The sequence below is a fragment of the Melospiza georgiana genome, chromosome 15 (genome assembly GCF_028018845.1).
Source record: "Melospiza georgiana isolate bMelGeo1 chromosome 15, bMelGeo1.pri, whole genome shotgun sequence".
Lineage (NCBI taxonomy): Eukaryota > Metazoa > Chordata > Aves > Passeriformes > Passerellidae > Melospiza > Melospiza georgiana.
This window is the reverse complement of record NC_080444.1, coordinates 13,953,500-13,978,902: the sequence shown is the minus strand read 5'-3', so window position 1 is coordinate 13,978,902 and position 25,403 is coordinate 13,953,500. Positions and strand designations below refer to the sequence as shown.

At 43.7% G+C, this 25,403-nt stretch overlaps 1 protein-coding gene across 1 annotated transcript in view; it reads right to left on the bottom strand.

The window, feature by feature from the left end:
• The window catches only part of WWC1 (WW and C2 domain containing 1), a 67,583-nt gene that overhangs the window by 21,794 nt on the left and 20,386 nt on the right, over positions 1-25,403 (bottom strand). Inside the window, exons 2-8 of the mRNA XM_058034564.1 lie at positions 14,171-14,280; positions 9,109-9,312; positions 7,376-7,452; positions 6,408-6,487; positions 5,385-5,514; positions 4,871-5,017; positions 3,793-3,866 (exon numbers count right to left, since the gene is read on the bottom strand). Coding sequence (XP_057890547.1) covers positions 3,793-3,866; positions 4,871-5,017; positions 5,385-5,514; positions 6,408-6,487; positions 7,376-7,452; positions 9,109-9,312; positions 14,171-14,280 — 822 coding nt within the window. The remainder of the gene's footprint in view (positions 1-3,792; positions 3,867-4,870; positions 5,018-5,384; positions 5,515-6,407; positions 6,488-7,375; positions 7,453-9,108; positions 9,313-14,170; positions 14,281-25,403) is intronic.

The following is a 25,403-nucleotide window of genomic DNA, read 5'->3' as shown; positions in this document are numbered from 1 at the left end:
GGAAGTCAGGTTAATCCCTCACTTGGGTTTAGTAAATACATAAGAAATGGAAGTGACATGTAACATGAATGTCCAACATGCTTCTCTCCTTGAAAAGGGCTTTGTGATCTGGTGACAGACTTACTGGACTTAAATCAGGCACTGCAAATAGTTGCAGGTACTGTTGTGGATTCATCTCTGTAGAATTTGCTTTATGCTGCAGAAGTGCAGAGGTTGGTGTGTGCTTCCAGCAAAGCAGCACACAGGCAGCCAAAAAGCAAAAAACAAAGTGTGTGGAGTAAGCAATAAGATGCAGATCTGGGCAGCAGCAGCTACAAGGCTCCTGAATGGCCCTGAAGAATAAAGCTTTCTCTTCCAAGCTCCAGAGGCCAAGAGGAACCTGAGCCCAAGAGAGCCTGTGAAGGATCAGGCTCACAGACACTGACCTGCCTGCACCACCACAGGAGACAGACATGAGATCACCCTTCTGAAGAGAAGCATCACTTTCTGTAAACCCATTTCCCACAGCAGGTTGCTTACTCTAATAAAGTTCCATAATTGATAGATATTCAGCTCAACTATTTTTAGGTCGTCTTAAGAGCTGCTTTGTTTTTGAGTGCCTGATTAAGTGCAATACTGTGCTCCAACGAAGAATTAAGTGGCATTAATTAATAATCCAAGAATTCCTCAGTGCATTTTGAAGGGATATGAGTCTAAGAGGATTGGCTGGCATAAATCTGATCACTTTTGGCATACATTTGCATGCATATGGCTTTTCCACTGGAATTTGTTCTCTATGCGTTTCCGAGTCTAAAAGCTTTGTTGAACTAACCTCCAGTTCTACCTTTGGTACATGATCATTATTTTCCCCCTTCTCAGCTAAAATGAGGTTTATTATTTTATTTTTCCAATGAAACAGCACCATCACAAAAGAAACACGTTGCAGAAGGTCTGCACTTGGCTGAACACTCCAGCCTGAGTCTGAACCAGCGCTGAGCCAGGCTGGGCTTGCAGTGCTAGCCTCAGGTCACACCACCTCTCTGAATGGCCACCAGACTGAATATACACAACAGGAAGCTCAAATTTTATTTAATTGCTCTCTTTCTACAAAGTAAAGGCAGTGAGATGATTTATTCATTGTCATAACAAGGCTCTTGTTTTGTTAATTAGGGAAAGTTAGTACTTTCTATTATTATACAACACAGCCATAGCACATAACATTTTTAGTGTCTCCAGAGATTGTTCAGAGCACATGCATCTCCACAGGAGCACAAGATGTGTATCTACAACTAGTAATTAACAATCCTGTACCAGATAAGCTTCTGCTCTTGAGAAAAAAACCACAATCTAAGTAGGAGGTGTGGTTTAAAAACTGACCAGTCAAATACCCACCATTGTTGTAATGTTGCTTAATGTGACATTAAAGTATTTCATTTTAGGAGATTAAAAAAATGTACTTCTAAAATCCCTGAGTTACCACCAGTCACACAGAACCCAAGCTGAAAGTTTAACTGCTGCAGAAATCAGAACAGTGCAGGGTGTAAGTGTTACACAACTGAGTTACTGCTACGTGTCTGAAGCTGTACAACATAATTTAATTGCATCTCTGATTACATTTGTGCTGCAGCAGCCATCTCCTTGCTGAGATGTAGCAATGACAAGCTTTTTGACATGATGCCATTCTCAGTTTTGAATATGATTAAGCCAAAGGTTTGTCACTGTAGCTGCCCTGTGTCTTTTTTTTGGTTTTATATTACCTGCTCTAGGGGTCTGTTGTCCGCCTGAGCTGTGACAGGAAAGGAATTAGTGGTGGGGAAGGGGACTGGGTCCTGGCAGTTCTGGTGGTGAACTTCAGTCAGATATTCACCCACAGCTGAGCCTTTAGTCTGGTCCACAGAAGTGGTGCAAACAGTGTCTGCCAGAGCCTTTCTAAAGCACCAGCCCCTTACAGATCTAGTACTTCTAAACTAATTAATATGAGGACCAACTTGATTTCAAACCTTAAGTTTTAGCTTTCCAGATACCACAGAGCTAATAAAAACCATGTATTTCCATCACTTGGCTCCTTCACAGTTCGTGCGTGGGCAAAGTACTTAATCTTCTATTGTGTGTTTGGAACATTTTAATGCTGCTGTGGGGACAGGAAACACTTCAAACATCACAAGGAAGAATTTTCACAGGAACAGAAGGTTCCTTGTGAGTCACTATATCCATAATATTGTTCCAGCTTTAAACCAGTCAAGGTATTTGTTTCTGCAGCTCCTACTAAATACTAATACTTGTACTAGTACAAGTACAATACTTGGTAATGCTGTGCCAAAGCCATGGTACTTTGATATCTGGAGATCTTTCCATTTTAGCATCAACTATTCATGTCCATTTAGAGCCATCTTTCCTCATGAAAAGGTTTTTTAAACTTTGAGAAAAACCTATAGATAAACTAAGAAAAATATGGGGTATGAGCAGCAAGTATTCTTTAACTGCAAGGTGTGTTGTATGCTCCTCATCACCACTTCAAATGAACCAGAGTGCTGCCTTTATAAAGTTCTCTTTCTTTATAAAGAGCATATTAAAAGAGCAGGCTTGTCATTATTCACTTGCCCCTCCTCGGAAAAGATACAGGATAAAGAAAGAGTATTCCTCTTCAATCTGAATGTGTAAAGTCAGTGTGAATTAAACTGAAGCTTTCAGCAAAGCTTAAAAGTAAAAGGCAATTTTAACATGCCAAATTAACCACTGCATCTGGAACGGTATTTTTAATGTTGCTTTTAAAAGTCACTGAATCATTTAAATGTCAAGGTGGTTTGGCAGATCTTGGACTGGCAAAATAAACAGTTCTGATAAAATTGCTCCACCTAAGAAAAGAAATATAAATTTGTGTCAGAAGCAGTTGGGCACACAGTTTTTGACAACTGCCACAGACACAGACCAAATTTTATGCCACTGAGAAGCATGGCCTACTGGCCACTCCAGAACACCAAAATGAGAGCATTATGAGTAACCTCAGCCTGAAGGCTCTTACTTCTAACCAGAGGCTGGAGAAGAAGCCTTCTCTTTGCATATATCCCAAGCACAGATTGTACCATGCATCTGAACTTTGGTATTCTGGAGTTGCAAAGTCCCTCTAGAGCAGTTAAAAGTGAAGAAGATCACCACCAGCAATGGTTACATCACTGAACAAAGACTAGGCCAGCCAAAGTCTAAGTAATAATTCTTGGTGGTTTTTCATTTAACTATGCAGTTGTGTTAGCTATTATCTATTAAAAAGTAAATCCTGGAAAGCTTTTGCTTAAATTGGCCTGTTAAGTAGATAGAATATTTTTTTTATTTATTCTTTATTCATTTGAGATCAGAGGGCAAAGGTGCAAACTTATTCTTACAGATAAGCTCTGGAATTGCAGCATTGGCCATATTTTGATGTAAGGTGTTAGCACAATATACATTTCTCCTTATCACACTTAGGCACGCAAGCATTCATTCATTTCAAACAAGGCAAGGAGATCCTTGCAGTACAGTCTCCTTATTAGGAATGGGGAAGCACTGGCAACAGGTAGCAGAACCACTTATGTCCCCATAGGTGTGGCCAGACTGAATTCTTCATGCATTAGTCAGGCCTTAGTAATTTCTAGGATGGTTATTTATTTCTTGAAAGATAACACCGGCCCAAAAAGCCTACTGTGTCACTGGCTCAAAAATGACCACATTTACTCAGCAGCAATGCTGGGTTTCAGTCTGGTGGCACCTCTTCTAGTGAACCTTGTCCTCAGAAAGAGCTGTGTGACAACCAAGGAGGGCAATGGGCCAAAGGATTACCTTCTCTTTGCCTCTTCATACTGCAGCCGCAGTCGCACCTTCTCGGCCAGCTGGTTACTGCTGCTGCCCACAAACTGAGACAAAAACACCACATCAGCAACTCAGCAACCGCCCCTCCTTTGATATTTCCTTGACACTCTTACAAGTGACACTTGATCTTAGCAATTTCCTAGTTAAAACAATCACAGCACAGGAACATGACGCACTTAAATACATTTTTCATTATTTCTTCAAATACTTAAACTCCAACAAGATTCAAAGGCCCTTTCTGGCCTAGAAAAAGAGAAAATCCACCACATCTGTCTTGGGCTTCTATTTTTATGAACACACAAATACCTTTGCAATACTTCGTCTTAAATGCTCTTTTCATCCTTAAGTGCTGCACTGCAGTTTGAATTGGATGACAGCTTTGGCTGTAAAATCTTATAGACAAGGGACATTTCATCATGCCCAAATCTGCAGATCTTTACCAACATGTGTGGCCCTGACTGCAAGTGGCTGTGAACCTTTAAGTAAAGGCTCACAGCTCTGTGCTGTCCCGTGAGAAATAAGATGTATCCCCAGCACTGACTGAGTCCTTACCAAGGCTGGGACCAACCTGACACTTCTGATCTCCTGGCACGTGTGGGACTAAAGGTTTATGAGCACTACAACTTTGGTGGTGGCATCAAAATAGCTGAAAACAAGCTGTCACTTGTAACCCAGTGAAAGCCAAACACTCTTAGGGGAAGTGTCCTCATTGGAGCTTAGCCCATACAGAGCTGCTCAATGTTTCTTGTCTCATAAATTATTGCTATAAACAGCTGAAGGGGTGTTTGTATCACAAGAAGCTACACCTACAGGTAAAATCAAACTTCCTTCCCTTTTATTGCTACCTGGGTTGCTCTGATAGGGACAGTGTGGGGAAATACCAGGCTGCCCTCAGTGATACATTAACACTGCACACAGAAACAAAGCCACACTGCAGTTCAAACCAGAAGTTATGATTTCACAGAAACTTGTCCATGCTTGGAAACTCATGGTGAGGTAGCTCTACACACAGTTCAGAGGAATGTCTCCATTCTCACACATTACTCACATTTCCTGACACATCTGTCTGGGAGCTGACATCCAGGTACTGCCGGGGCAGCAGAGGGCTGGAGCTTTCCACAGACACGCTGCTGGCCCACAGGTCTGACTGGGATCCTCTGTCATTCACAAAGCTGTCTTTTAACCTGGCTAAGCTCTAAAACCACAAAAAAAAAAAAAAAAAAAAAAAAAAAAAATCATGAGGTGAGCTCATTTCTGCCCAAAGCACCTCAGCAGCTACGTAACTCCAGCCTAACAACCCCATGACTCAGATCTGACCATGTCTGCTGTGCCCACTCAGACTCTGCAAACTCGAGGTCAGGCATGGCTGGACTGCATTTTATACTTCTCATTTCCACCATCTGAAAGAACTGCAGAGGCTGTGGTTCAACCACAACACAAAACTAGTTTAATAAAAACCCCAATTACGTATCTGAAATACAAAATACTTAAATTACTTCTCAGAAATTCAATCTTCTAGCAATGGTGACACAAAATACTAAAAAGTCATCTTGTTTCAATACCTGAATAAGGTCTTGTTTTTCCTTCTCCCCTGATGTAATGGCCTTCTTGAGAGCTTTCATTTCACTTAAAATGGCTTGTGCCTCATCAAGTTTGTAGCCACCTTGAGTATCAGACATTTTCATGTCAATTCTGTATGGAAATTTAAAAAAACAGTAAGCTAACACTTAATAACATCCTGTTAATTGAATCATCCTAGATGCATGTGTCTTGACATGGATTTTTAACAAAAAACACTCCAAACTGTAACAAGGACAACAGAAGGAACTAAAGACCCCACTCCCTAAGTTACTCAGCAGTACATTAAGCTTCAGGGCTCTGCTTTCAGCAATATCATCATCTCTTTGACTCCTTAGGGAGGACAAAGGTGCATACAAATCCCCAAAACAGTGTGTTAGGGCAGACTGCTGCTGGCAGCCTTGTTTCTAACCTAGAGAAAATCAGCTTAGCCATCTATGAGAATTACCTTATTTTCAGTCATAATTTCAAAAACCAGGCACAGACTCACATGCACAGATGTATTTGCTTGCACAATTTAATTACAAGCCACTTCATCCTTCCCTCTCCTCAAAGGAATTCTACCAGGGTCGACCCTTATAATAAATATTTATTTGAAAGATGCCAGATGTCTAGTGACATAAAGGCAAATACCTGAAACTTTTCCTCCCCCTCTACTCCACCCCCAGTTTTTCCTCATTGCCCTAAATCAGCGGCTCTTATAATTAACACAATGAGCTGTAGTGTCATCCATATTGAGCAGTACTGAGTAAAACAGAATATCAGTTAACTGATGAGATCCTGTTCAAAACCTTTTTGCCATGAAGTCAGTTCTAATGTGGTCAATCCCACACAGGCACTGATTTGAGAGAACTCCCCCATGGCTGTGTACTGCCTTCAGCCTAAAGATATCATCAGCAGCATATTTCAGCTTGTTATTAGGCAGCTATTTATAAATGTAGTGGGGGATGCATTGCAAGCCAGAGATGTTGTGAAAAAAAAAAAAAAGATCTTGAGAACACACTTACTTCTTCAGGGTTTGAAATCCATGCTCTTTGTACTGGAGCTCCTGCTTCATGTGAGCTACTTCTCTCTTGAGTTTATTAACCTGCAGCAAGGTGTCACATTTTTAGAATGCTATTTTATATGAGTATTTAGGCACAGTGCTACCTATTCAGTTTAAAACTTATTCAGTGTAGACAGTACTCTAAAAAAAGTTTCCAGGCAATCAGCTCATGTCAGGAGCAGGAACAGCCCCGACTGCCTCCTCATCAGAACTTTATCACTGGCCAGAGCTTTATCCAGTAGCTGCTATCACACCTCTTAACAAGGGGCTCAAGGGAAGTTACAGCCATGTAAGTGGAAAAATTGACAAAAATTCACAAAACAGAGCAATGAAACACATGACAACTTTGCTCAGAAATGTTTAAAACCTTTCCAGTCATTATTCCCAGCATCAGGACAGGAGTTACCCTGCAGCACCTGAAGCCACGTCCAAGCTCCCCAGAGACAAGGCCCCGCTGCAGGAGTGGCACAGCAGGATGATAATCCATACTGTAAATGCACTGACCCTACAGCTTGCTGTTTTACATTCCTCCACAGAGGCCACACTGACCTACTTTGCTTTAGTCCTTTCTTCCTCCCAAACTGGGCTCTGCATGAGAGCACGCCCTCCCCTGCTGCCAGCCTGCACTAAGCCCTGCACACAGCAGCTGCCAGGCCCTGGGGAGCACCCCAGCTCTCCAGCAGGCAGCTCCACATCCCACAGCCATCCTGCACTGCCAGCTGCCAAGCCAGGCTCAACTCTAAGGAGGAAAAAAAAAAAGCTGTTTTAAATTCCTAAGACTGCAACATTAGAAAATTGTGATAAACGACCTCCTAAATTACAACATTAACTCTCCCAACTGCTTTGGCATCTCCTTTCAGTATTTGCCATGAGATCTGGAAATACCTGAACATTACTCATGGCAGGCAAAGGTCCATTTGTACTACTCACCCTGGATTTTGTAGTAGCAATCTCTGCTTTGAGGATCTCGGGGTCATACTTGGAACTTGACGAGGAGCCAGAGAGCACTGGAACAAACACAGAGCCAGTTCAGCAGCTCTGCCTTCCTCCCTACACTTCCACCAGCCCCACCACAGACAGAGATCTCCCATCTGCACACCCAAACCTCCACACATGGGGTCTGTTACCCAATTTCCACTGCTCAAAGACAGGGCAAGGCAATAGTGCAGTCAAGTACTGCACAAAAAGTGCAGACTGAAGGGGCCAAAGCATGTCCTGCATCTCCAAAGTCTGGATTTGTTCCAGGTTAACACACTTAACTCAAACTCCCAAACACATTCACTCCATTCAGTGGTGTGGCTTCCTGCATTTCCAAAGGCATTTAACAGAACTGAAGGGACAGGCATTGCAGGAAGGTTTACTTAATTTTTTTTTTCAGACTTCCTCATTGAGCAAACAATCCACTGAATGTTTAGAAACAAAGGAAAGAAAAGAATCAGAAGAAACTGAAAAATGTGATGCAAGCCTTTTCGGAGCCTTGAGGACATGACCAACCATACAATGTGTCACACCAGATTAAATCAATGTCCCATTAAGAGCAGAACTCTCTTCTCAGCAGCAGTTAAACCCTTCTGCCTCAGAAGGTACAGAAGCTCCCCAATGTGCAATGCTGTTAGAGGTAGCTGTAGGCAAGGGAGATATTTTGCTCCTTGCAGCCATCAGTTTATGCCCTATAAAACATGGGAAAGCATTTCTAGTTATTTCTGTTTGGTTGTGTTTTCCGAGGCAGATCCCATCTCACCCATGTAACTCATGTTGTCAGTGCATTGCTCTGGGTAGAGAACTCCTAAGAAAAGAGCAAACCCAGTTCTTTAGAGATGAGGGACAGCCTCCTTGTCAAACAAGAATCCTTCAGTTGACAGAAAACTACTTAAAAAATGTTAACACCAGGCACAGGATTAGCCAGTGGAATTCTCCACCATCAAACATAACTCACAAGAGTGAAACAGGGAGAGGTTCTTGGCTGGCAAGAACACAGAAAATCTGCAATACTGAGGATTATAACAAAAATTCTGGAATACATGCAGGAAATAAATCCTGTTCTGGATATTTTCTAGCTCCTAACTAGTACCAGTAAGGAGGAAATACAGCATTCTATATATTTCTGTACCAAATCTTGAAGTGACATTTGTATCGATGTGCTGTGACACAGAATATGGAGCACAAACTGCTGTTCTGCACACACAGAGAGGCAATCCAGCAGTGGTGACTTGGAACATGGCATAAAATACAGACCCTCAGCTCCCCTAGACCATCACTCAACTACCTGTTATATAAAACTACAAAAGGGCTTAGAAATACTATCCAAGATGGACCTTCTTGCCGTGTTTCTGTACTTTAAAGAGGGAAATCAAGGAAAATACCATGTAAGTTAACTTTTTCACACTGAGCCAACCACCACAGTTTTAGCATTTATTGAAGCCCATGCAGAAAATCTGCACACTGACTGCAGCGACTGAGCCACACACAGGAGTGTCTCACAACCATCAGCCTCTACCCAACAGGAGCTGGGCAGACACCGTGTCTCAAACAAAGAGTGCCGTGGCACACCATCCCAGTGCTCCATGCCAGTGCTCCATCCAAGGACCAGCTTCGTGCCTGTTACTGCCCTACAGGGTGCACAGCTGAGCAAAGAGCAGGTTCAGAGCTCAAAAAGTACTCACAGCTGGTCTGGGAGCCCAGTTTGTGCTCCCAAACATCGTGCAGCTGCTGATACTCCTGCTGGGCCAGCTCAAGCCGCTGCTGTTTCACTTGGTAGATCTCCTTCTGGGCAGCAATGGCCTCCTGGGCCAGGACAAGGTAATCCTTCAGCATGTGCTCCTGCTCCCGCCTCCATTGCACCCGAGGGTCCTCGATCTGAGTCGTTTCTTGGAGACAAAACAGAAGAAAGCAGGATCAACAGAATGCAGGTTTGTTCTGCTTCTTGGAAACGCTCCACTGTTTATGACATTTTAAAATAGTCTCTTGCCCCATCCCTGTGATAAAAAACTTGAATGAAAACATTTTCCTTTTTTTCTAAGGAGGTGACTGTTAATCCATAATGAATTCCAATGAGTTCTGCCATGCTGAATAGAACAATTCACAACAAATCGAATAATTCGCAACAAAACTGTCATATAACTCTTCATCTCCTCTGCTGCTGAAGCTGCCCTGGTTCTGGCTCTTAAAAACATCCACCCAAGAATATGCATATACAGGTGTAAGATACTGACATTGACTGTTATACTTATCTTTATTGCAACTGCTTTATAACATTACTAATAAAATAGCTCTACTATTTCACCGATAAAACTTATAGAAAATATCATTGCCACATAACTGCATTATACTGCACCTGACAACATGAAAGCAATTACAACTCTGCCCATCCTCTTTGGCTGCCAAATGGCTTTTATTGCAGGGGGAAAGAAAACCTGCTCACTCAGATTCTAGAGGCAAGCAAAAATAAAGCCTGATTAAATCACAGATTTGTGGAAGCATCTTAAATGACATTATATTAACAGAGTCTCAGAGAGGAGAAAACATTTCCTTTAGGGAAAGCAGACACAGCAGTAAATGACTGAAGAATATGGGAGGTGGAGTTTAGGGTAACAAGGGAATGCAGCAGTTACAGCACTTCCATCTCCATTACCCCAACACAACCAATCCAGTCCAGGTTTCCAATCATGAAAAAGGGGTAAGGTCATAGACATGCAGCTAGTCCTAATACTAACGAGGTAAATTTATTGTCAGTGTTTGTCTCTGTTTTGTGAAGAAGCGCCCAAAACATTTTTCATTTCTATTTCAAGGCTATTACATGTTCTTGTTTGGAGCAGGTTCCAATACTTAGTTGACCAAGTGCTCTGAACTGTCTAAACTAACATGCTTGAATAAGGATGCCTAGTTACCACATAATGAATAATTAATAGAAAGGACTTGCTTGAAACTATCAGTGGGAATCTAATCTGCATATCTTAAGAGCCTCTTTAAATATTTAGTAAAAGCTGCCAGAGTGGAAGGTATGAGCAGCTCTTAAGTGAGTCAGGCATAAGACTAACACAGCAGTACACAGGATGTGGGGAAGAGAAGTTAGACAATATTCTTAGCAGCAGACTAGAAATAAAGGGTTCACCCAAGGGATGGACACTCAATCCTTCTCACAAGCTGTCCATGATCATGCTGAGGAGAAAATTAATTGGCTACTCCAGCAGTAAGTTGTTTCTAACAATATCTCAAGACCCAAAAGAGCACATGGCACTTCAAATTACATGGCAAAGCTTGGAGAAGGCACAAAATGCATCAAAAAACCTCGTATAGTCTGTAGAAGCATTTAAATGGACCTTTACAGCTCCTGCAAGCAGAAGAAATATTTCAGCTGATATAATATTAAAGCTAAGCTGGGCCTGAAAAACTGCCCCAAAATAATATGAGGGAAAAGCAGCTGCTTGTACCAGGTGTAGGGGCCCTCATGGACAGCACTGTGGTCTGGAGGGAGCAATAGGAAGATCAGGAGGGCACAGAACCTGCAAGACTCTGATGTCCCCATGCTCCTGCCTCGATTCCTGCCCCCAAATCCCATTCTCCAGATAACCATTACCCACACCCAGATGAAGTAACCCCTTTCTCCATAGCTGAACCACAAGGGGAAAGTCTGGTGTTACCCAGGGAGCTACTCCATATTCCCAGACATGCAGTTTCCCTGGACAGTCAACAGCAACTGAGACTTAGGGCTCTCTAATTTCCAGCATCAAAAGTATGTTGGCAAAGTGCCTGTGGCTCTTGAATCAGATGCAGGACACTGGATTGTAAGTCTACCTCAATATAAGTCTTCAAGCCTGGTTATTTCCAGGTTTTCCTTAGACTAGCAGCCCATTCTTCCTAGAATCCCAAGAAGGGAGGCAGAAGCTGCTGCAGGAAAATTCCTCTATTATAAGCAGTGAGGAGGAAGACTGCAAAAGCCTCCAATCCCGAACACCTCTGTGAGGTGGTGAAGCACTGCCAGTGCTCCAAGCCCACAGTCTGACCCAGGGAATGCTCAGCAGACAGCTCACACAGAGGATGGACAACACACTGAGGTATTGAAATGCTTTGTGTCCAGATTTATTCTAAATATTCACCTCAACCTTTGCAGTAATCAAAGCACTAACACCAACCCCTTGATTGCAGCCCTGAGCTCTGATTTTCAAACACGTAAAACCAATCAACAAAAATGCTGGCCAAGGGCTCTCACTGAGCCCAGCTACTGAGGAATGCATAATACATTCAGAAGTGAGATCAAAGAACTATAGAAATGCAGGCTATTACATCATTTGTTGTCTTGTGAATTCCTAATTTAATGTTGAGCTTGTCATAAATAAATCTGCTTGCTTCATGTTGGAGGAATGCAGGTTTACAATGCTTGCATCAGCATCATTTCTTTGAGCAAATCACACTCCAAAGTTCTCCCAGAGAGGCACACTCAAGGCTCTGCATTAATACTTTATTAGGAATATTCTGGGTACTCAATTCAATTTAATTGTATTTATTTTCCCTCAGAGAGGTGGTTACAATTGTTCTCCATCTTGCTTCTTTTAATGGCTCTTGCCTTTCGATTTCAGTCAATTCTTGGGCTCATTTTTGATAATGAGTCTCAAATACTTGTGCAGTATGAGCAAGACCCAACATGGCTCCATCCCCTTCCCACCCTGAGCAGTTCCTTCCTGCCAGGGAATCTGCCAGAGACCTTGGAGACGAAGAAGGTTTTGGACACTCTCCAGAGGATACTTCAACATGAACCACAAAGCTGAGCTGCTTGATTAGGTTAAGGTAAATGGATGTGTTCTGCTCTGTCATGAATTGGATTAGAGCTGGCACAAGAAATCTGTCATGAGTTTGTTTCTCTTCTCTTTAACCTTTTAGTTGGAATTCTCATTTAAATAGTGAGGCCTCTGACACCCCACACAAGTGGAAGTTTTTAAAAGGCACTGTTACTGTGCAGGTGTCAGCACAGCTGATAGGCTTCTCTGCATGCCCCTGAATCCTGTGGTGCCTGTGAGTGGCACAGACCTGGGGTAACTGCCCCAGACCTTTGCATGTTCACCCTGCACAACTCCAGGGTTGTATAAATAAATGTATAAATAAATGTATAAATAAAACCATGTTTGGTTTGTCCCAGCTGCATTCATCCATTCAGGTTGGAAAAGGCCTTTTAGGATCATTGAGTCCAACCTCAAACTTAACAATGCTGGAGTTTGTGCCAACTGAAACACTCCAGGGGTCCAACAGGCTTCCATGTCCCACAGCTCCAGGTCAAGGCTAATTTCCCATTCCCAGACTGTGAAATGGACACCAGACCTGGTCTTACAGACCTGTAGGAGATCCAAATTTGTGCCTTGCAACTTAGCACCTTCTAAAGCAAAGTTTGTCCTCTCCTCACCCCTGCTGATCTTCTTTGTGTGATCCTGTAGGCTTGCCTACCCTTTCAAACTTCCCAATAAAAAGAAAAATCAACATCCCCTACCTCGCAGAAAATAGTTAGGATGAAGCTATTTAAAGACATGTCATCCTAAAATCACAGGATTTACATAAGTTCTAAATAAAAATATTTGTGTCACCTTTACATCTGGAAATGTATGATCTTTGTATTGTATATTGGGGGTAAGTTAGAGCATTTGGGAATGGGTTTTTTTCATTCTGCATTTTTCACACTCAAGAGAAGTTGCTAAAGCTTGGAGGGTGCAGTCTCAGGCCAGGTGAAGTTGTGGCAGTTTGGAAAAAGGGAAGGGTGTGAAGATGAAGATATCCAAGGGGGGAAAAATCCTCCAAGGAAAAAAAAACCACAACAGACTTCCAAATTTTTATTTCTAAAAAATCATTTAATTTTCTAAAAAAAAAAAAAAAAAAAAAAAGTTTAAGTTCTCAGTTGAAGTCCTAGAAGAAGATTTAAAAAACCTCACAACTTAAAGGAACTCAAGGCACTTTTGTCTTTTAAAAGTTTCCCTTAGCACAAGTTGCAAGGGTCCCCTAAAAGGGTCTGGACATTTTTCTGCTGTCAATTTTTGGGCTGCAGCTGGAGTTATTCTGTAAAGAGAATCAAAGTCACTGATTTGTTTTGCTTATTACTTTTCCAGGGGATTTGTTCTAGCATAACCCATTACAGTTATTCTATAATGTCTGCAATGATACAACAAATGCTGTATTTTCTTATAATTCAAATGAGCTTACAAAATTAACTCTTGGTTTATCAAGCAATCTAGCAAAGGGTGTAAGCAGTGGCTTAGTTTGAGGGCACAGGATAAAGGCCCTGAACAGCTCATCCCAAGCTTACTTGAGGGTTTTGCCTCCAGCAAAGGCAGTGTGAGCTCCTGCTGCCAAGGGAGCTCATTCAGTTCACCCCTGCCAGGGGAATCCACGCAAGACCTTTGCCCTGTTTCTGATGGTCTTGCCACAGGGACAAATTCCAGGTGTAGAACAAACTCCAGATCACTGCTACCCAGCTGGACTCGTAAGCAGAACCAAATCTGACAGAGGTGTGTCCACAGTGGCTTGAACGCGGCTGCCAGTTTGAAGATTGCAACCCAAAAGGTGTCAAATTCCTGCTTAAAAAGGGAAATACTTTGTATGATGGAGAAGGACAGGATTTGATTTCATGAGCTGCAGATCTCATTGACTCTGAAACATGCTGTTAGCAACTCTGTGGTTTTGTGTTCAGTAAACTTTAATAGAGGCACAAATCACTCTGCAAAAACACAGTAGCATGTCACTTACTGGTGTTGTGGTCTATGTAATAGACTCCAACCTGAGGGTCATAAGCTTCTTCCCATCCTAAGGGCAGCTCATCACTGATGCAGTCAGCAAAGGTCAGTGGTTTAGTGTACCTGAAAAGCAAAATAATATTTGGCATGAATAAAAGAACACTCCCACATGGCTGCTCCAAACAACTGACCAGAAAACAAATGCCACAAGGGCTTCAATATCAAAACCACAGAGAACTGAAAACCATTTTAAAGCCTTTGCTCTTATAAAAATAATACACCACCAACTCCTCCTTTTCTCCATCTGAAGTTAGAGCAAGATGAATTCATTCTGACAGAGCTCCAGAGCCTTGCCCAGCTCAGCCAGTACTTGCTCGACAAAGGAACATTAAGAACTTTGCCAGAAACAATTCCTGCTCTCCAGTGAAAGAACAAGACTGTTTGCAGGCAAGTCCTGTACCAAAAATATGTAGACAAGAAGGAGCACGATGAGAAATGCAATTTGCATAGCATGAATAAGAAAGGCTGAACAATCAATAGCAAGTGCTGAGGACTGTGGGACCACTTGTCATGCAACTTCTCTCATTTGCATTGCAATATGCTCTGTTTCATTAATGACAAACAAGATTAGTTTCTCAGTATCAGAAAACGTGTAACTCACTCCGTCTGAACAAGGAAGTATTTCCACAGCACCGCTCTGAGGAGTTTTTCTATTACAGAGCACAGCCAGCAACACTCTGAAGGCCTGTGTGGCTAAACACAAAGCTGAGAGTACCCACTCCTTGAGTGGCCACACAGATTTTAATCACCAAAACCTCGTCCCTTTCCTCCTTTTCACTCGGAGTTAATGAGGTTCAGCTTGCACCAACAAAACTGCAAACCAAAGAGCACTGCAGGGAGGCACAAGGCAGGAGGAATTAATCCTGCAGGTGCCTCACACCCCCAGCTTCCAAAAGCACAATGGGCCAGAGGCCCAGAGATCTATCACACAGGCCCAGTGCTCTGCGTGGCGGATGGATGGATGGATGGATGGATGGATGGATGGATGGATGGATGGATGGGTGGATGGATGGATGGATGGATGGATGGATGGGTGGATGGATGATGGATGGATGGATGGATGGGTGGATGGATGGATGGATGATGGATGGATGGATGGATGGATGATGGATGGATGGATGGATGGATGGATGGATGGATGGATGGATGGGTGGATGGATGATGGATGGATGATGGATGGATGGATGGATGGATGGATGGATGGATGGATGGATGGATGGATGATGGATGGATGGATGGATGGATGGATGGATGGATGGATGGATGGATGGATGGGTGGGTGGATGGGTGGATGGATGGATGGATGGATGGATGGATGGATGGATGGATGGATGGATGGATGGATGGATGGACGGGTGGGTGGATGGATGGATGGATGGATGGATGGATGGATGGATGGATGGATGGATGGATGGATGGATGGGTGGATGGGTGGATGGATGGATGGGTGGATGGATGGATGGGTGGGTGGATGGGTGGATGGGTGGATGGGTGGATGGGTGGATGGGTAGATGGGTGGATGGGTGGATGGATGGATGGATGGATGATGGATGGATGGATGGATGGATGGATGGATGGATGGATGGGTGGATGGATGGATGGATGGATGGATGGATGGATGGATGGATGGGTGGATGGGTGGATGGATGATGGATGCAGGGATGGATGGATGGATGGATGGATGGATGATGGATGGATGGATGGATGGATGGATGGATGGGTGGATGGATGGATGCAGGGGTGGATGGATGATGGATGGATGGATGGATGGATGGATGGATGGATGGATGGGTGGGTGGATGGGTGGATGGATGATGGATGCAGGGATGGATGGATGGATGGATGGATGATGGATGGATGGATGGATGGATGGATGGATGGGTGGATGGATGGATGGATGATGGATGGATGGATGGATGGATGGATGGATGATGGATGGATGGATGGATGGATGGATGGATGGAGGCTGAGTGTGCCCTCCCAGAGAAGCCCTTGTGGCAGAGAGCACAGGACACACTGTACAACACCACTGTCCCTCCAGGCAGGCGCACTCTGAGAGCAAAGGGGTGAGCAAGCACCTGCAGAGCTGCACCCAACTCTGCCACACGCAAACAGCACAAAGGGGGACACAGAGCACCTCTGCAAGACACTGGACAGATAACTACAGACAATTATTTCACTTTTGAGACTGATATTTTCAGCATATCTCACAAGGAGCACCCATTACCAACACTTGATTTCCAGCAAGTCTTCCCTACCCAAAGGTAATTAAGGAGGGCTGACAGACAAGTTTTACTGAGTTCTGAGCAGATGTCATCTGGAGGCACTGAGAACCAGCTGGTACTCCCATATTAACATCTTACAGTCACTCATTGTTAAGAGGAATTTCAGGGAAAAAAGCCTTCAGCCAGAAGATATCGCCTTCAACTTATATATAAGCCTTCAACATAAAATCAACATTTAACAACTAATGTAATTCCCCTAAATATGACCTATAAGTCTGGTATGCAGTAAAAATGGGGTGGGAACATTTTTGTAAAAGTCATGTAAGCCACTAACACCTCTAATTTACCTGCTGTTGCATTTCCCTTTCAAAGCATTGCCTATGCCATATAAAGCAGAGTTTCAATCACTATTCTCTCAGAAAATTTCAATTTAATTTAAAGCTCTGCTGTGCAAAAGAACTCAGAGCTTCACAATATGGAACTGTGAAACTTTCTCAATAAAGTTTCACTGCAGGGTTTATTTTTACAGCTCTTAATCTAGACTGTGTACCAAATGTGTGTTTGTATAGAAAACAGAGATTACCTGAAAATAAAATAGAATCTCAATGCTTGTGATTGCTATCCCTTATCCCATGCTCTTCCCTGTGGATCAAGCTGTTTCCTCAGCCTGAGTACCCAATATGTGCTGCTCTGAGTTGATCAAATCAAAGATGCACAAGGGTAAAAATGCAGAGCAAGGTCAGATACAAGCCACTCTCTGGAGATAACAGAGATGAAAGTGCTGTAGCAAACGTGTTGGCAATGTTAAGTTAAACTCCAGGGTTAACACCTTCCCCCTCTCTGAAAATGGCATCTGCTTTTATTTAACCATGGTGGTTCACGTGGAGGCTGCACAGGTAGGGCAGAGGGAGGGCACAGAGCTAAATGCTGAACTAGATGGAGCTGCTCCTGTCCCTGAGAGGGGCACAGTCATGCTGGGATCACAGAACCATGGCATATACTGAGCTGGAAGGGACCCACAGGGATCATCCAGTCCATGCCCTGGCCCTGCACAGCCACCCCAAGAATCCCACCCTGTGCATTGTCCAAACACTCCTGCAGGGAGCTCTGGCAGCCCTGGGGCCATAACCACTCCCTGGGGAGCCTGGGCAGTGTCCCACCATCCTCTGGCTGGAAAAACTTCCTCCTCTCTTCAACCTAAACCTCCGGGCTCAGCCTCAGGTGTTTCCTCAAGTCCTGTCATGCTCATGGGTCAGATGGTGCCTGCCCCTCTGCTTCCCCTCACGGGGAAGCTGCAGACACCAATGAGGTCTGCAGGACAGTGTCATCTCTTTTAACTAGGCCAGTCTGGGTTTCATAAAAAGTGTTATATATACAGATCTTAATTTTGCCCCTTGGTTCTCTCTTTGTGGCTGAAGATCAGAAGTCATAGATTCAGGATTTTCTGAACTTTTGGGTGCATTGCTTTTGTGTGAAAACTGAGTGAATGCATCTGAAGGTTTCCCTTAGGAAGGAGGGTAAGGAATGCACAAACCACTTTGCAGGTGCCCTTCCTTAGTTACAGGCAGGTGGTGACAGGGGTACATTTCTGTGCATTGCTGCTTTGAGTCCAGCTACAGGGAGAACCTATTGTGTGCTAATGTGGTTTGCCTGAGCTGATGAGATGTTTTTCAAGGCAGCTAGGAAGCTTTGTAAATTGAAAAGGAGAGGTTTCAAAGGAATAGTCCTGCAGATGTGTCCTAGCTTTAACTTCCCACATGCAGAGGAACAGTCCTGTTTTATGCAGCAGTAATGCACTAACTAAATCATGTCCTGCTGGGAGAAAGAAGCTTCTCCTTTTACTCTTTAATCCATCATTGTGAGTATGCTTGGGGAAACACTGCATTTTTGGATCTCTTCTGGAAAATTGGTTTATTTTAGTCTTCATAACAACCCCTAAAATCATATCTTATAACAAGGAAATAATCTCTATTTTATTTTTATGCTGTATTCAGAGGCTTGCTACGCAACATATTACATGTCTTTCATCTAATTGTGCCACTGCTACTTTGATTTGTAACAGCTTTTCCCATAACAGCTAGGGAAAGGAGGTTAGAAAAGTAAGTAATATGGTTATGAAGCTGCAGTTACTTGGGGAAACAGCTATTTTGTCTATAACAAGTGGAATTACGCTCTTAGTTATAAAACTAATAATTATTCTGTTTGCTTCCTGAATGACAGATTTCTCCTCTGTACAAATGGGATAGTTGGAAGCTTTGGGCAGCCAGGAAGGAGGGCATTAGTCTATGCTTGGTGATGGGTGCTCCTTGTGAGATATGTTGGAAATATCAGTCTCAAAAAGTGAAATAATTGTCTGTTTCTGAGCCCTAGTAACTGGCAAGTCTCCAGTTGGCTTGTGTCATTGCTATAGCAGACTGATCCTGCCTTGTTTTTTTCTTCCTTTTTCCAAAACTCTAACCGAAAGAACTGGCTGGATGTAGTTCATGCACTGCATTTCATATGGAAAATAGGAATAAGCATCCTTCAGTTGCTTGGTCCTGGCTTCCTATTGAGTCTGACAGTTTCTGAGCACTTTTATAGGGAATTCAGCTGCTCCTAACAAAATAAGACTGGACAAAAGCTGAACAGAAGCTTTAAAAGTTTGGTGTTACACTTTGGAGCACCAAAGTTGGCACTACAGTGCCATTCCCTGATGAAAGTATTCCAGAGACCCAGGGCTGATAGTGCAGCTCCACACTGGTTTTTGGTTTTTACCAAGACGGGGTTTAATATTAATGTTAGATGGAATTCTTGAGCAGAATTCTGCAAGAAACTCTACTCAGTGTGCAACACAAATTAATTTACTGACATGTGTTTTATGCCTGCAGCACACCCTCACCCAATGTACTTCAAGTATGGGTTTATTTACTGCTCTGTGTTGAGGGATTCTTGCGTGGGTCCCGCACCAAAGCTGTTGAGCAGTGCAGCTGGGACTTGGGAGATGCATGGCTCCAGGTTTAATCACTGCAGGGCCGGATGGAGCTGGGGTGCAGTGCCAGGGACTGCAGACACAGGGTGGAATTGCACATCTTCTTACAAAGCACCCTGCAGAAGGGGCAGAGCAGCAATCATGCCACCCATTCACAGCAGTGTTTAGAGTGTTATAACCAAGTGGTGCACTGCAGAAAACACCTGGGACTGCCTGTGCCTTGCAGCCCCACCTCCATCCTTGGGGGTGGTTGTGGGCACCACAACATAAACAAAGACATTAAACCATCAGAGAGCATCCAGAGGATGGTGAAGGGTCTGGAGGGGAAGCTGCTTGAGGAGGGGCTGAGGGCACTTGGTTTGCTCAGCCTGCAGAAGAGGAGACTGAGGGCAGTTTGTTTGCATCTCCCAGCCATGCTCCCTTGGCTCTGACACCCATCAGACATCAGCTAGGTCTGAACTATTCCTCAAGGGCTTAATCTGCTTCGCAGCTGGAAGCTGAGCTTGGCACAGGAGCTCTACAAGAGAAACTAGCCTGAGCTGGAGAAGATATTTGTAAATCATAGCCTAACTCTGGCCTTCTAGCTCACCCAAAAGTAAGCCATACACTCACCTCACTGGAACTCACCCAAATCTCACATTCATCACACCTGTGACTGCCATTCCCCCATAGGTATGTTTCAATTGGGGTCATTATTAGGAATAATTAGTATTTTGAAAATAACATATCAACCTACATTTATCCATTTACATGATATTTTCTCATCTTCCAGTATGCAATTTTTATATTTCATTTCATTCAAGAAATATAAATTTACTTGAAGAAGTGCAATTCCTCATTAGGACACCTGGAAAACAGATACCCACAGCAACCACCACACACAGCAGGTCAAGGTGGCTGTTCAGAAACTAATCCTGGTAACAGAGCTACAAGAACAGCATCACCCAACTTCCTAATCTGAGGAGCATCTGACAGTCTTTAGGCAGAGGGTAAAGCCACTGCTCCCACCAGCCATGCTGAACATCCTGAGACACTTCCATCTTTGCAAAATGTTTGCCCACAGTAGCTCAACTATTTGTACAGCAAATGATGTCCAAATCCCACTCCCACAGCACAAAACAGAAAGTTAGCTTCCTACCTCTGTGTTCTAAGTCACATTACTTTAAAATGAGAAGGGTTTCTATATTTCTGATTTTTGATCACCTTCATTTGCTATCACAGATAAAACTGGAAGCCAATGTTATCATGTGCAAACAGTATTAAATGAAAACTTGCTCATCTTAGATTCAGAAAGCCTTTCTATATTCTTGAACTCCACTGTTGTCAATCAAAAACCTCATTACATGGGAAACTGAAGGCAAATAATCCCTGTATAACCAGTTTTTGATTGACAGAAGGTTTGTTAAACATGGCTGTACAGGGATTCCTAGCAGGAGCTGGAGATGGGTGACCTGTGCCACTTACAAATCTGCAGTTAATACTGCAGTGGTAACAGAAATCAATTCTGAATTGCCTAAACCAGGAAATGTTATTTCTGTAATTACTGCATTTTGGTACCAATTGGGCAGCTCCTGGTGAGGCTCAGAGCCACGAGGATGGAAGTGCACACGGGTGGATGTGCACTTAGCAAACACTGAGCTTGGGTCAGTGAGAAGGGAGGTTTATAAACCAACAGCCAGGGCCAGGCTTCCACAGCATGCATAAACCCACTTAATCCCTGTGTTTGCAGGGCTCCTCAGAGCCCCTAACAAAGTAAAGCCATTTAAACAGGAGAGCCTTACTGTAATCAGTTCAGCACAGATCACATGGTCTGGGATGAAATCCTTCATGACTCCACGGCGAGAGGACAGCCCAGGGGATTTCCTGCACTTTGCTCACCCACAGCAGCACCAACAGAGGCAGCACCTGGACCACTCAGGATCCTCCTGTCAGCTCCTCTTACAGCCACAGCCTGAGCCACCAGCCCCTGGCAAACACCCTGCCAGCCCTGCTGAGCTCTCCCCTTCCCTCCTGCAGGTACACAGCAGGTGCGAGGCAGACAAGCCCTTGGGCAAGAAGCCAAGCCAGAGGACACAATGATGAGTTGTGGCAGATACTTCCACTCATACCATTTCTCTTACAAAACCAAACAGCTTTTCAACCCAGCATTTTACAGGAGAAGCTTTGCAGTCAGGTTTTACTTTCAATGGCTTCTGTTTAGTTATTTATTTTTTACACAGCATATCCTCATTTCTGGTTTGAATAAAACCTGCTGCTCATTATGTGCTACACAGACCAGGATGAGCTAAAGGCACCTCAGTTCCAGCTGTGACACTGGGCTTGCTGTGCACACAGAGTTTTGAGGAACTCAAACTTCCAGCAGAGCTGTGGCTGGAACTCAGAAGGCTGCTGCAAGAATCACTGCCAGGAGGCTCCACAGGATGACATACAAGCTTCTTTGTTTTTAATGAGGTCATCTCATTCTCAAGACAGACGATGATTATTTTTAAACCTCAGCACAGAAAAACCTATCACTTTGCTGTAGTCCTAGAAAATTTGTCTGCAATCTCCTCCTCACAAAAGCTTTTAAAAATAGACACCTACACATTTATTACTCAACTTGGTGATCCAGCCCTCAAACACACCAGGGCCATTCGTCACTATAGTAACTATTTTCCCTGGGAGCATCTTCTCACTGTAGGGAGGATTGCCTTTGGAGGCTGCAGGTGTGGCACTGAATGTTTTATGATCTTGCTGGCAAAGCTTTTCTCACCCCATCTCCACACACCTGTGCACCATGAAATGGTCCCTTGGATTCCCCTCCAACAGAATTTAGGAAACAGGCAATGGGAACAGCTCATCCCCAACAGCATCCTCAGCAGGGACACAGCAAGGACACAGCAGGGACACAGCAGGGAGCTCCAGGCCAAGTGACACCTCAGTGGCACCAAAACCTCACCAACTGGAGCTGGAGGAGGAGATCTCTACACCCAGAGGAGCAGAAAGGCCCAATTAAGGATCACCATTAGCAGAGGAAGACCATGAACAACAATGTGCTTGCCAGGTAACGAGGAGAAGCTTTTAAAAAGTGATAACTTTTAAGATTTCAGAAGCTTCTTAACTACACTCCAAGGAGAGTTTAGTTATGAGAGATCAAACGCAACATTTCAAAGTTTGGAAGGGAGACATTATGCCAAAATGTACACAAAGGCCCAGTCACCTTAAACTTCTGGTTACCTCAAGCATATGTCATTTAAGTGACTGCCAGTGTGTGGTCCTGGTCTTAACTGGGAACAGAATTACACTCTTACAGTAAAATGGGGTCTCTGAGAAAAAAAAAAAACTCATATTTGAAGCTGTTAGTGTAAACCAAACAAATTTGCTTAAACTACAACATAAATATTACCAAGAGAAATGGCTTGAAATAAACCACACATCTCCTCAAGCAAGTCAAACTGCAGAGCTGTTTGCTTTTCAGAAGTGGTTCTTTCATTGCCGTGGTTATTGAGCATCTTCTCAGCCTCCTGGAGACCTCCTTCCCCTTGTATTTCCTCCTGGCCCCTGATGCTTCATGCACTGGGCCACCTCTAGGATAAGCAAATCCAACATCTATCCTCAGAGCTTATTTTCCAAGCTATCCTAATTTTATACATTTTTAGTGACACTCAAGAACTCAGTGATGTTTTCTGGCCAGGCCATGAGGGTAACCTCTGTACCTCGTTAAGGTGATCTTGAGTTCTGTGTAATTTGCAATTAGACCCTTTAGTGCTTTCACATGTCCAGGTAACACTTAAATTCTTTTATACAGAAAATAGTCACGTAATGCCTAAGTAGATTCTCCACAAAAGAGATCAGGAGACACCAAAGACACCTGAAAGTCAGGCACCAGGCTGTATTTCAGGTATTCTGAACACAAATGCATTTATACATTTTTATTAGTCAAACAGATTCACAGAAGCATTAATCTATATAATACATTGTTTATGACCCCACCAGGCACAAAAAGTATGCCCAGAGCACCAGCACAGTCAGCTGCTTGCTCGTTCTTTCCACTTCTGCAAAGGCCTGCATGTTTACAAGCCCTGCTCTGCACACACTGACAGTCTGTTTGCTGTGTATGGCTCTTCAGTGCAGATCATTTACCTCTGGAAGCAAAGAACAACGAAGTTATTTGCAAGGAGAAGGCTATCAAAAACCACTTGCAGATTTTAGATCATTCCCAGCGATTAACAAACCGGTTCTGCAAGCAGGAGGTCAGTCATACCTTCTTAATCACTCAAATGCAAAAATTCCTGGGATAGTTCAAGGTTAAAAAGTCAAGAAATGGGAGATGAGGCTTCTCACAACATTAACTTGCCTGCCAGCCTCTATATCCTGCATGCTTTCCTGAACCAATTAAGCAGAAAAGATATAAAAGTGTAAGGTACAACTTGATGAGAACAGTACAACACCACTGAATTAAAAGCATGCAGGAGTTGGAATTTAACCATGCAAGTAATTCAAACATCTTTAATTTTAAATAGCTGACACTGGTTTTTAAGTTTGCTTTCAGTTCTTCTAGGATGAAAAGCAGCCTTGCCGCAAGCACAGCCTGAGCAGATTAAAACTAAGTCAGCTTTCTCTTCACTTGGAAGCTCAACTGTTCTTGAATAAGGGGACTGGTCTCTCAATTTATGGGGTAAATTGCCTCCCAAGCATCCAGAGTAGTCAGACTAGTTCTCTGACATATTTGGGAGATTATGAACTGGAAGGCTCTGCCTCTGCTCCTACAGCCTGCATTCCTGCTTCCCTGAAAGGCTGCCTAGTGTGGGTGGCAGCAGTTTATATTGGCAAGATGCCTCGAGATAAGGAGGTGTATAGGACAAACTCCCCCCACAGTACAGCTCCTAGAGCAGGGAACCAATAGCTACTGTCAGAAAAAGATAAATATTTGAGATCTCAGCAAGGAGGCAAGTATGGAATAACTGCCCTACCTCAGCATTCAGGAACAGGTGCAGTGCAGGGAGCACTGGGCTGACCATCCAGGAAGGAATGATGATGGGCAAGAGATTTGGGACAACTGGGCTTCAGACACTGAATTTACACTTCATGTACAGTGATTACAAACCTGAATTCTTTCAGAAGAAAAGCATGGTCCTGTATTTCTCCCCAGCATCTGTGAACAGCAAATGCTGGGTGCAACAGCTGCCTCTTGTCAGCTCCTGTGCCCTTTACTCACATGACATTTGAAGTGGGAAGACAGACAACCCCAGGGTGGCCTCACTGGACTCATCTCATCTCCCCAGTGTAGAAAACAAGCATTGCTAGTATGAAACCCTATTTAGGAAGGACAAGGGAAGCACAGGAGTTTGTTTCAGACGCACAGAGTTGGCAGGCTGCTCCCTGGTTCACCTCCTGCTAGCACTGGGCTAATTGCTCATCCATACAGCAGCTTTGCTAGGGCTGCCTGCTTGCTACTTTCATTTTAAATGTTCTGACTGAGGTATAGAGCTATCTGATGGCCCCAATGTCCAACAGCAACATTGGCAGGCTCTCTGGTCTGCACCCCTTGCAGAACACAGTCCAGGCAAGCAGCAGGGCCTCACCAGAGCATCTTCTGCTCCTTGCCCTGAGTCAATTCACCTGCAGGCATTGAGCTCTTCTGCAGTGTCTGAAAACCTCACTGCATGGCTCTGATCTGACACCAGCCACATAGAGCAGAACCCTGATACACAGAGGAAACTACCAAGGCCCCAAGGGGCCTCAGAGCACCCACAGGGCTCTCTCAATGCCACTGTAAACTCAGCAGTACCAGGTACGGGCAGGAGTATTTCAGTATCAGGTATGGACAGGAGTATTTCAGTATCAGTTATGGACAGGAGTATTTCAGTACCAGGAATGGACAGGAGTATTTCAGTATCAGTTACGGACAGGAGTATTTCAGTATCAGTTATGGACAGGAGTATTTCAGTACCAGGTATGGGTAGGAGTATTTCAGTACCAGGTATAGACAGGAGTATTTCAGTACCAGGAAT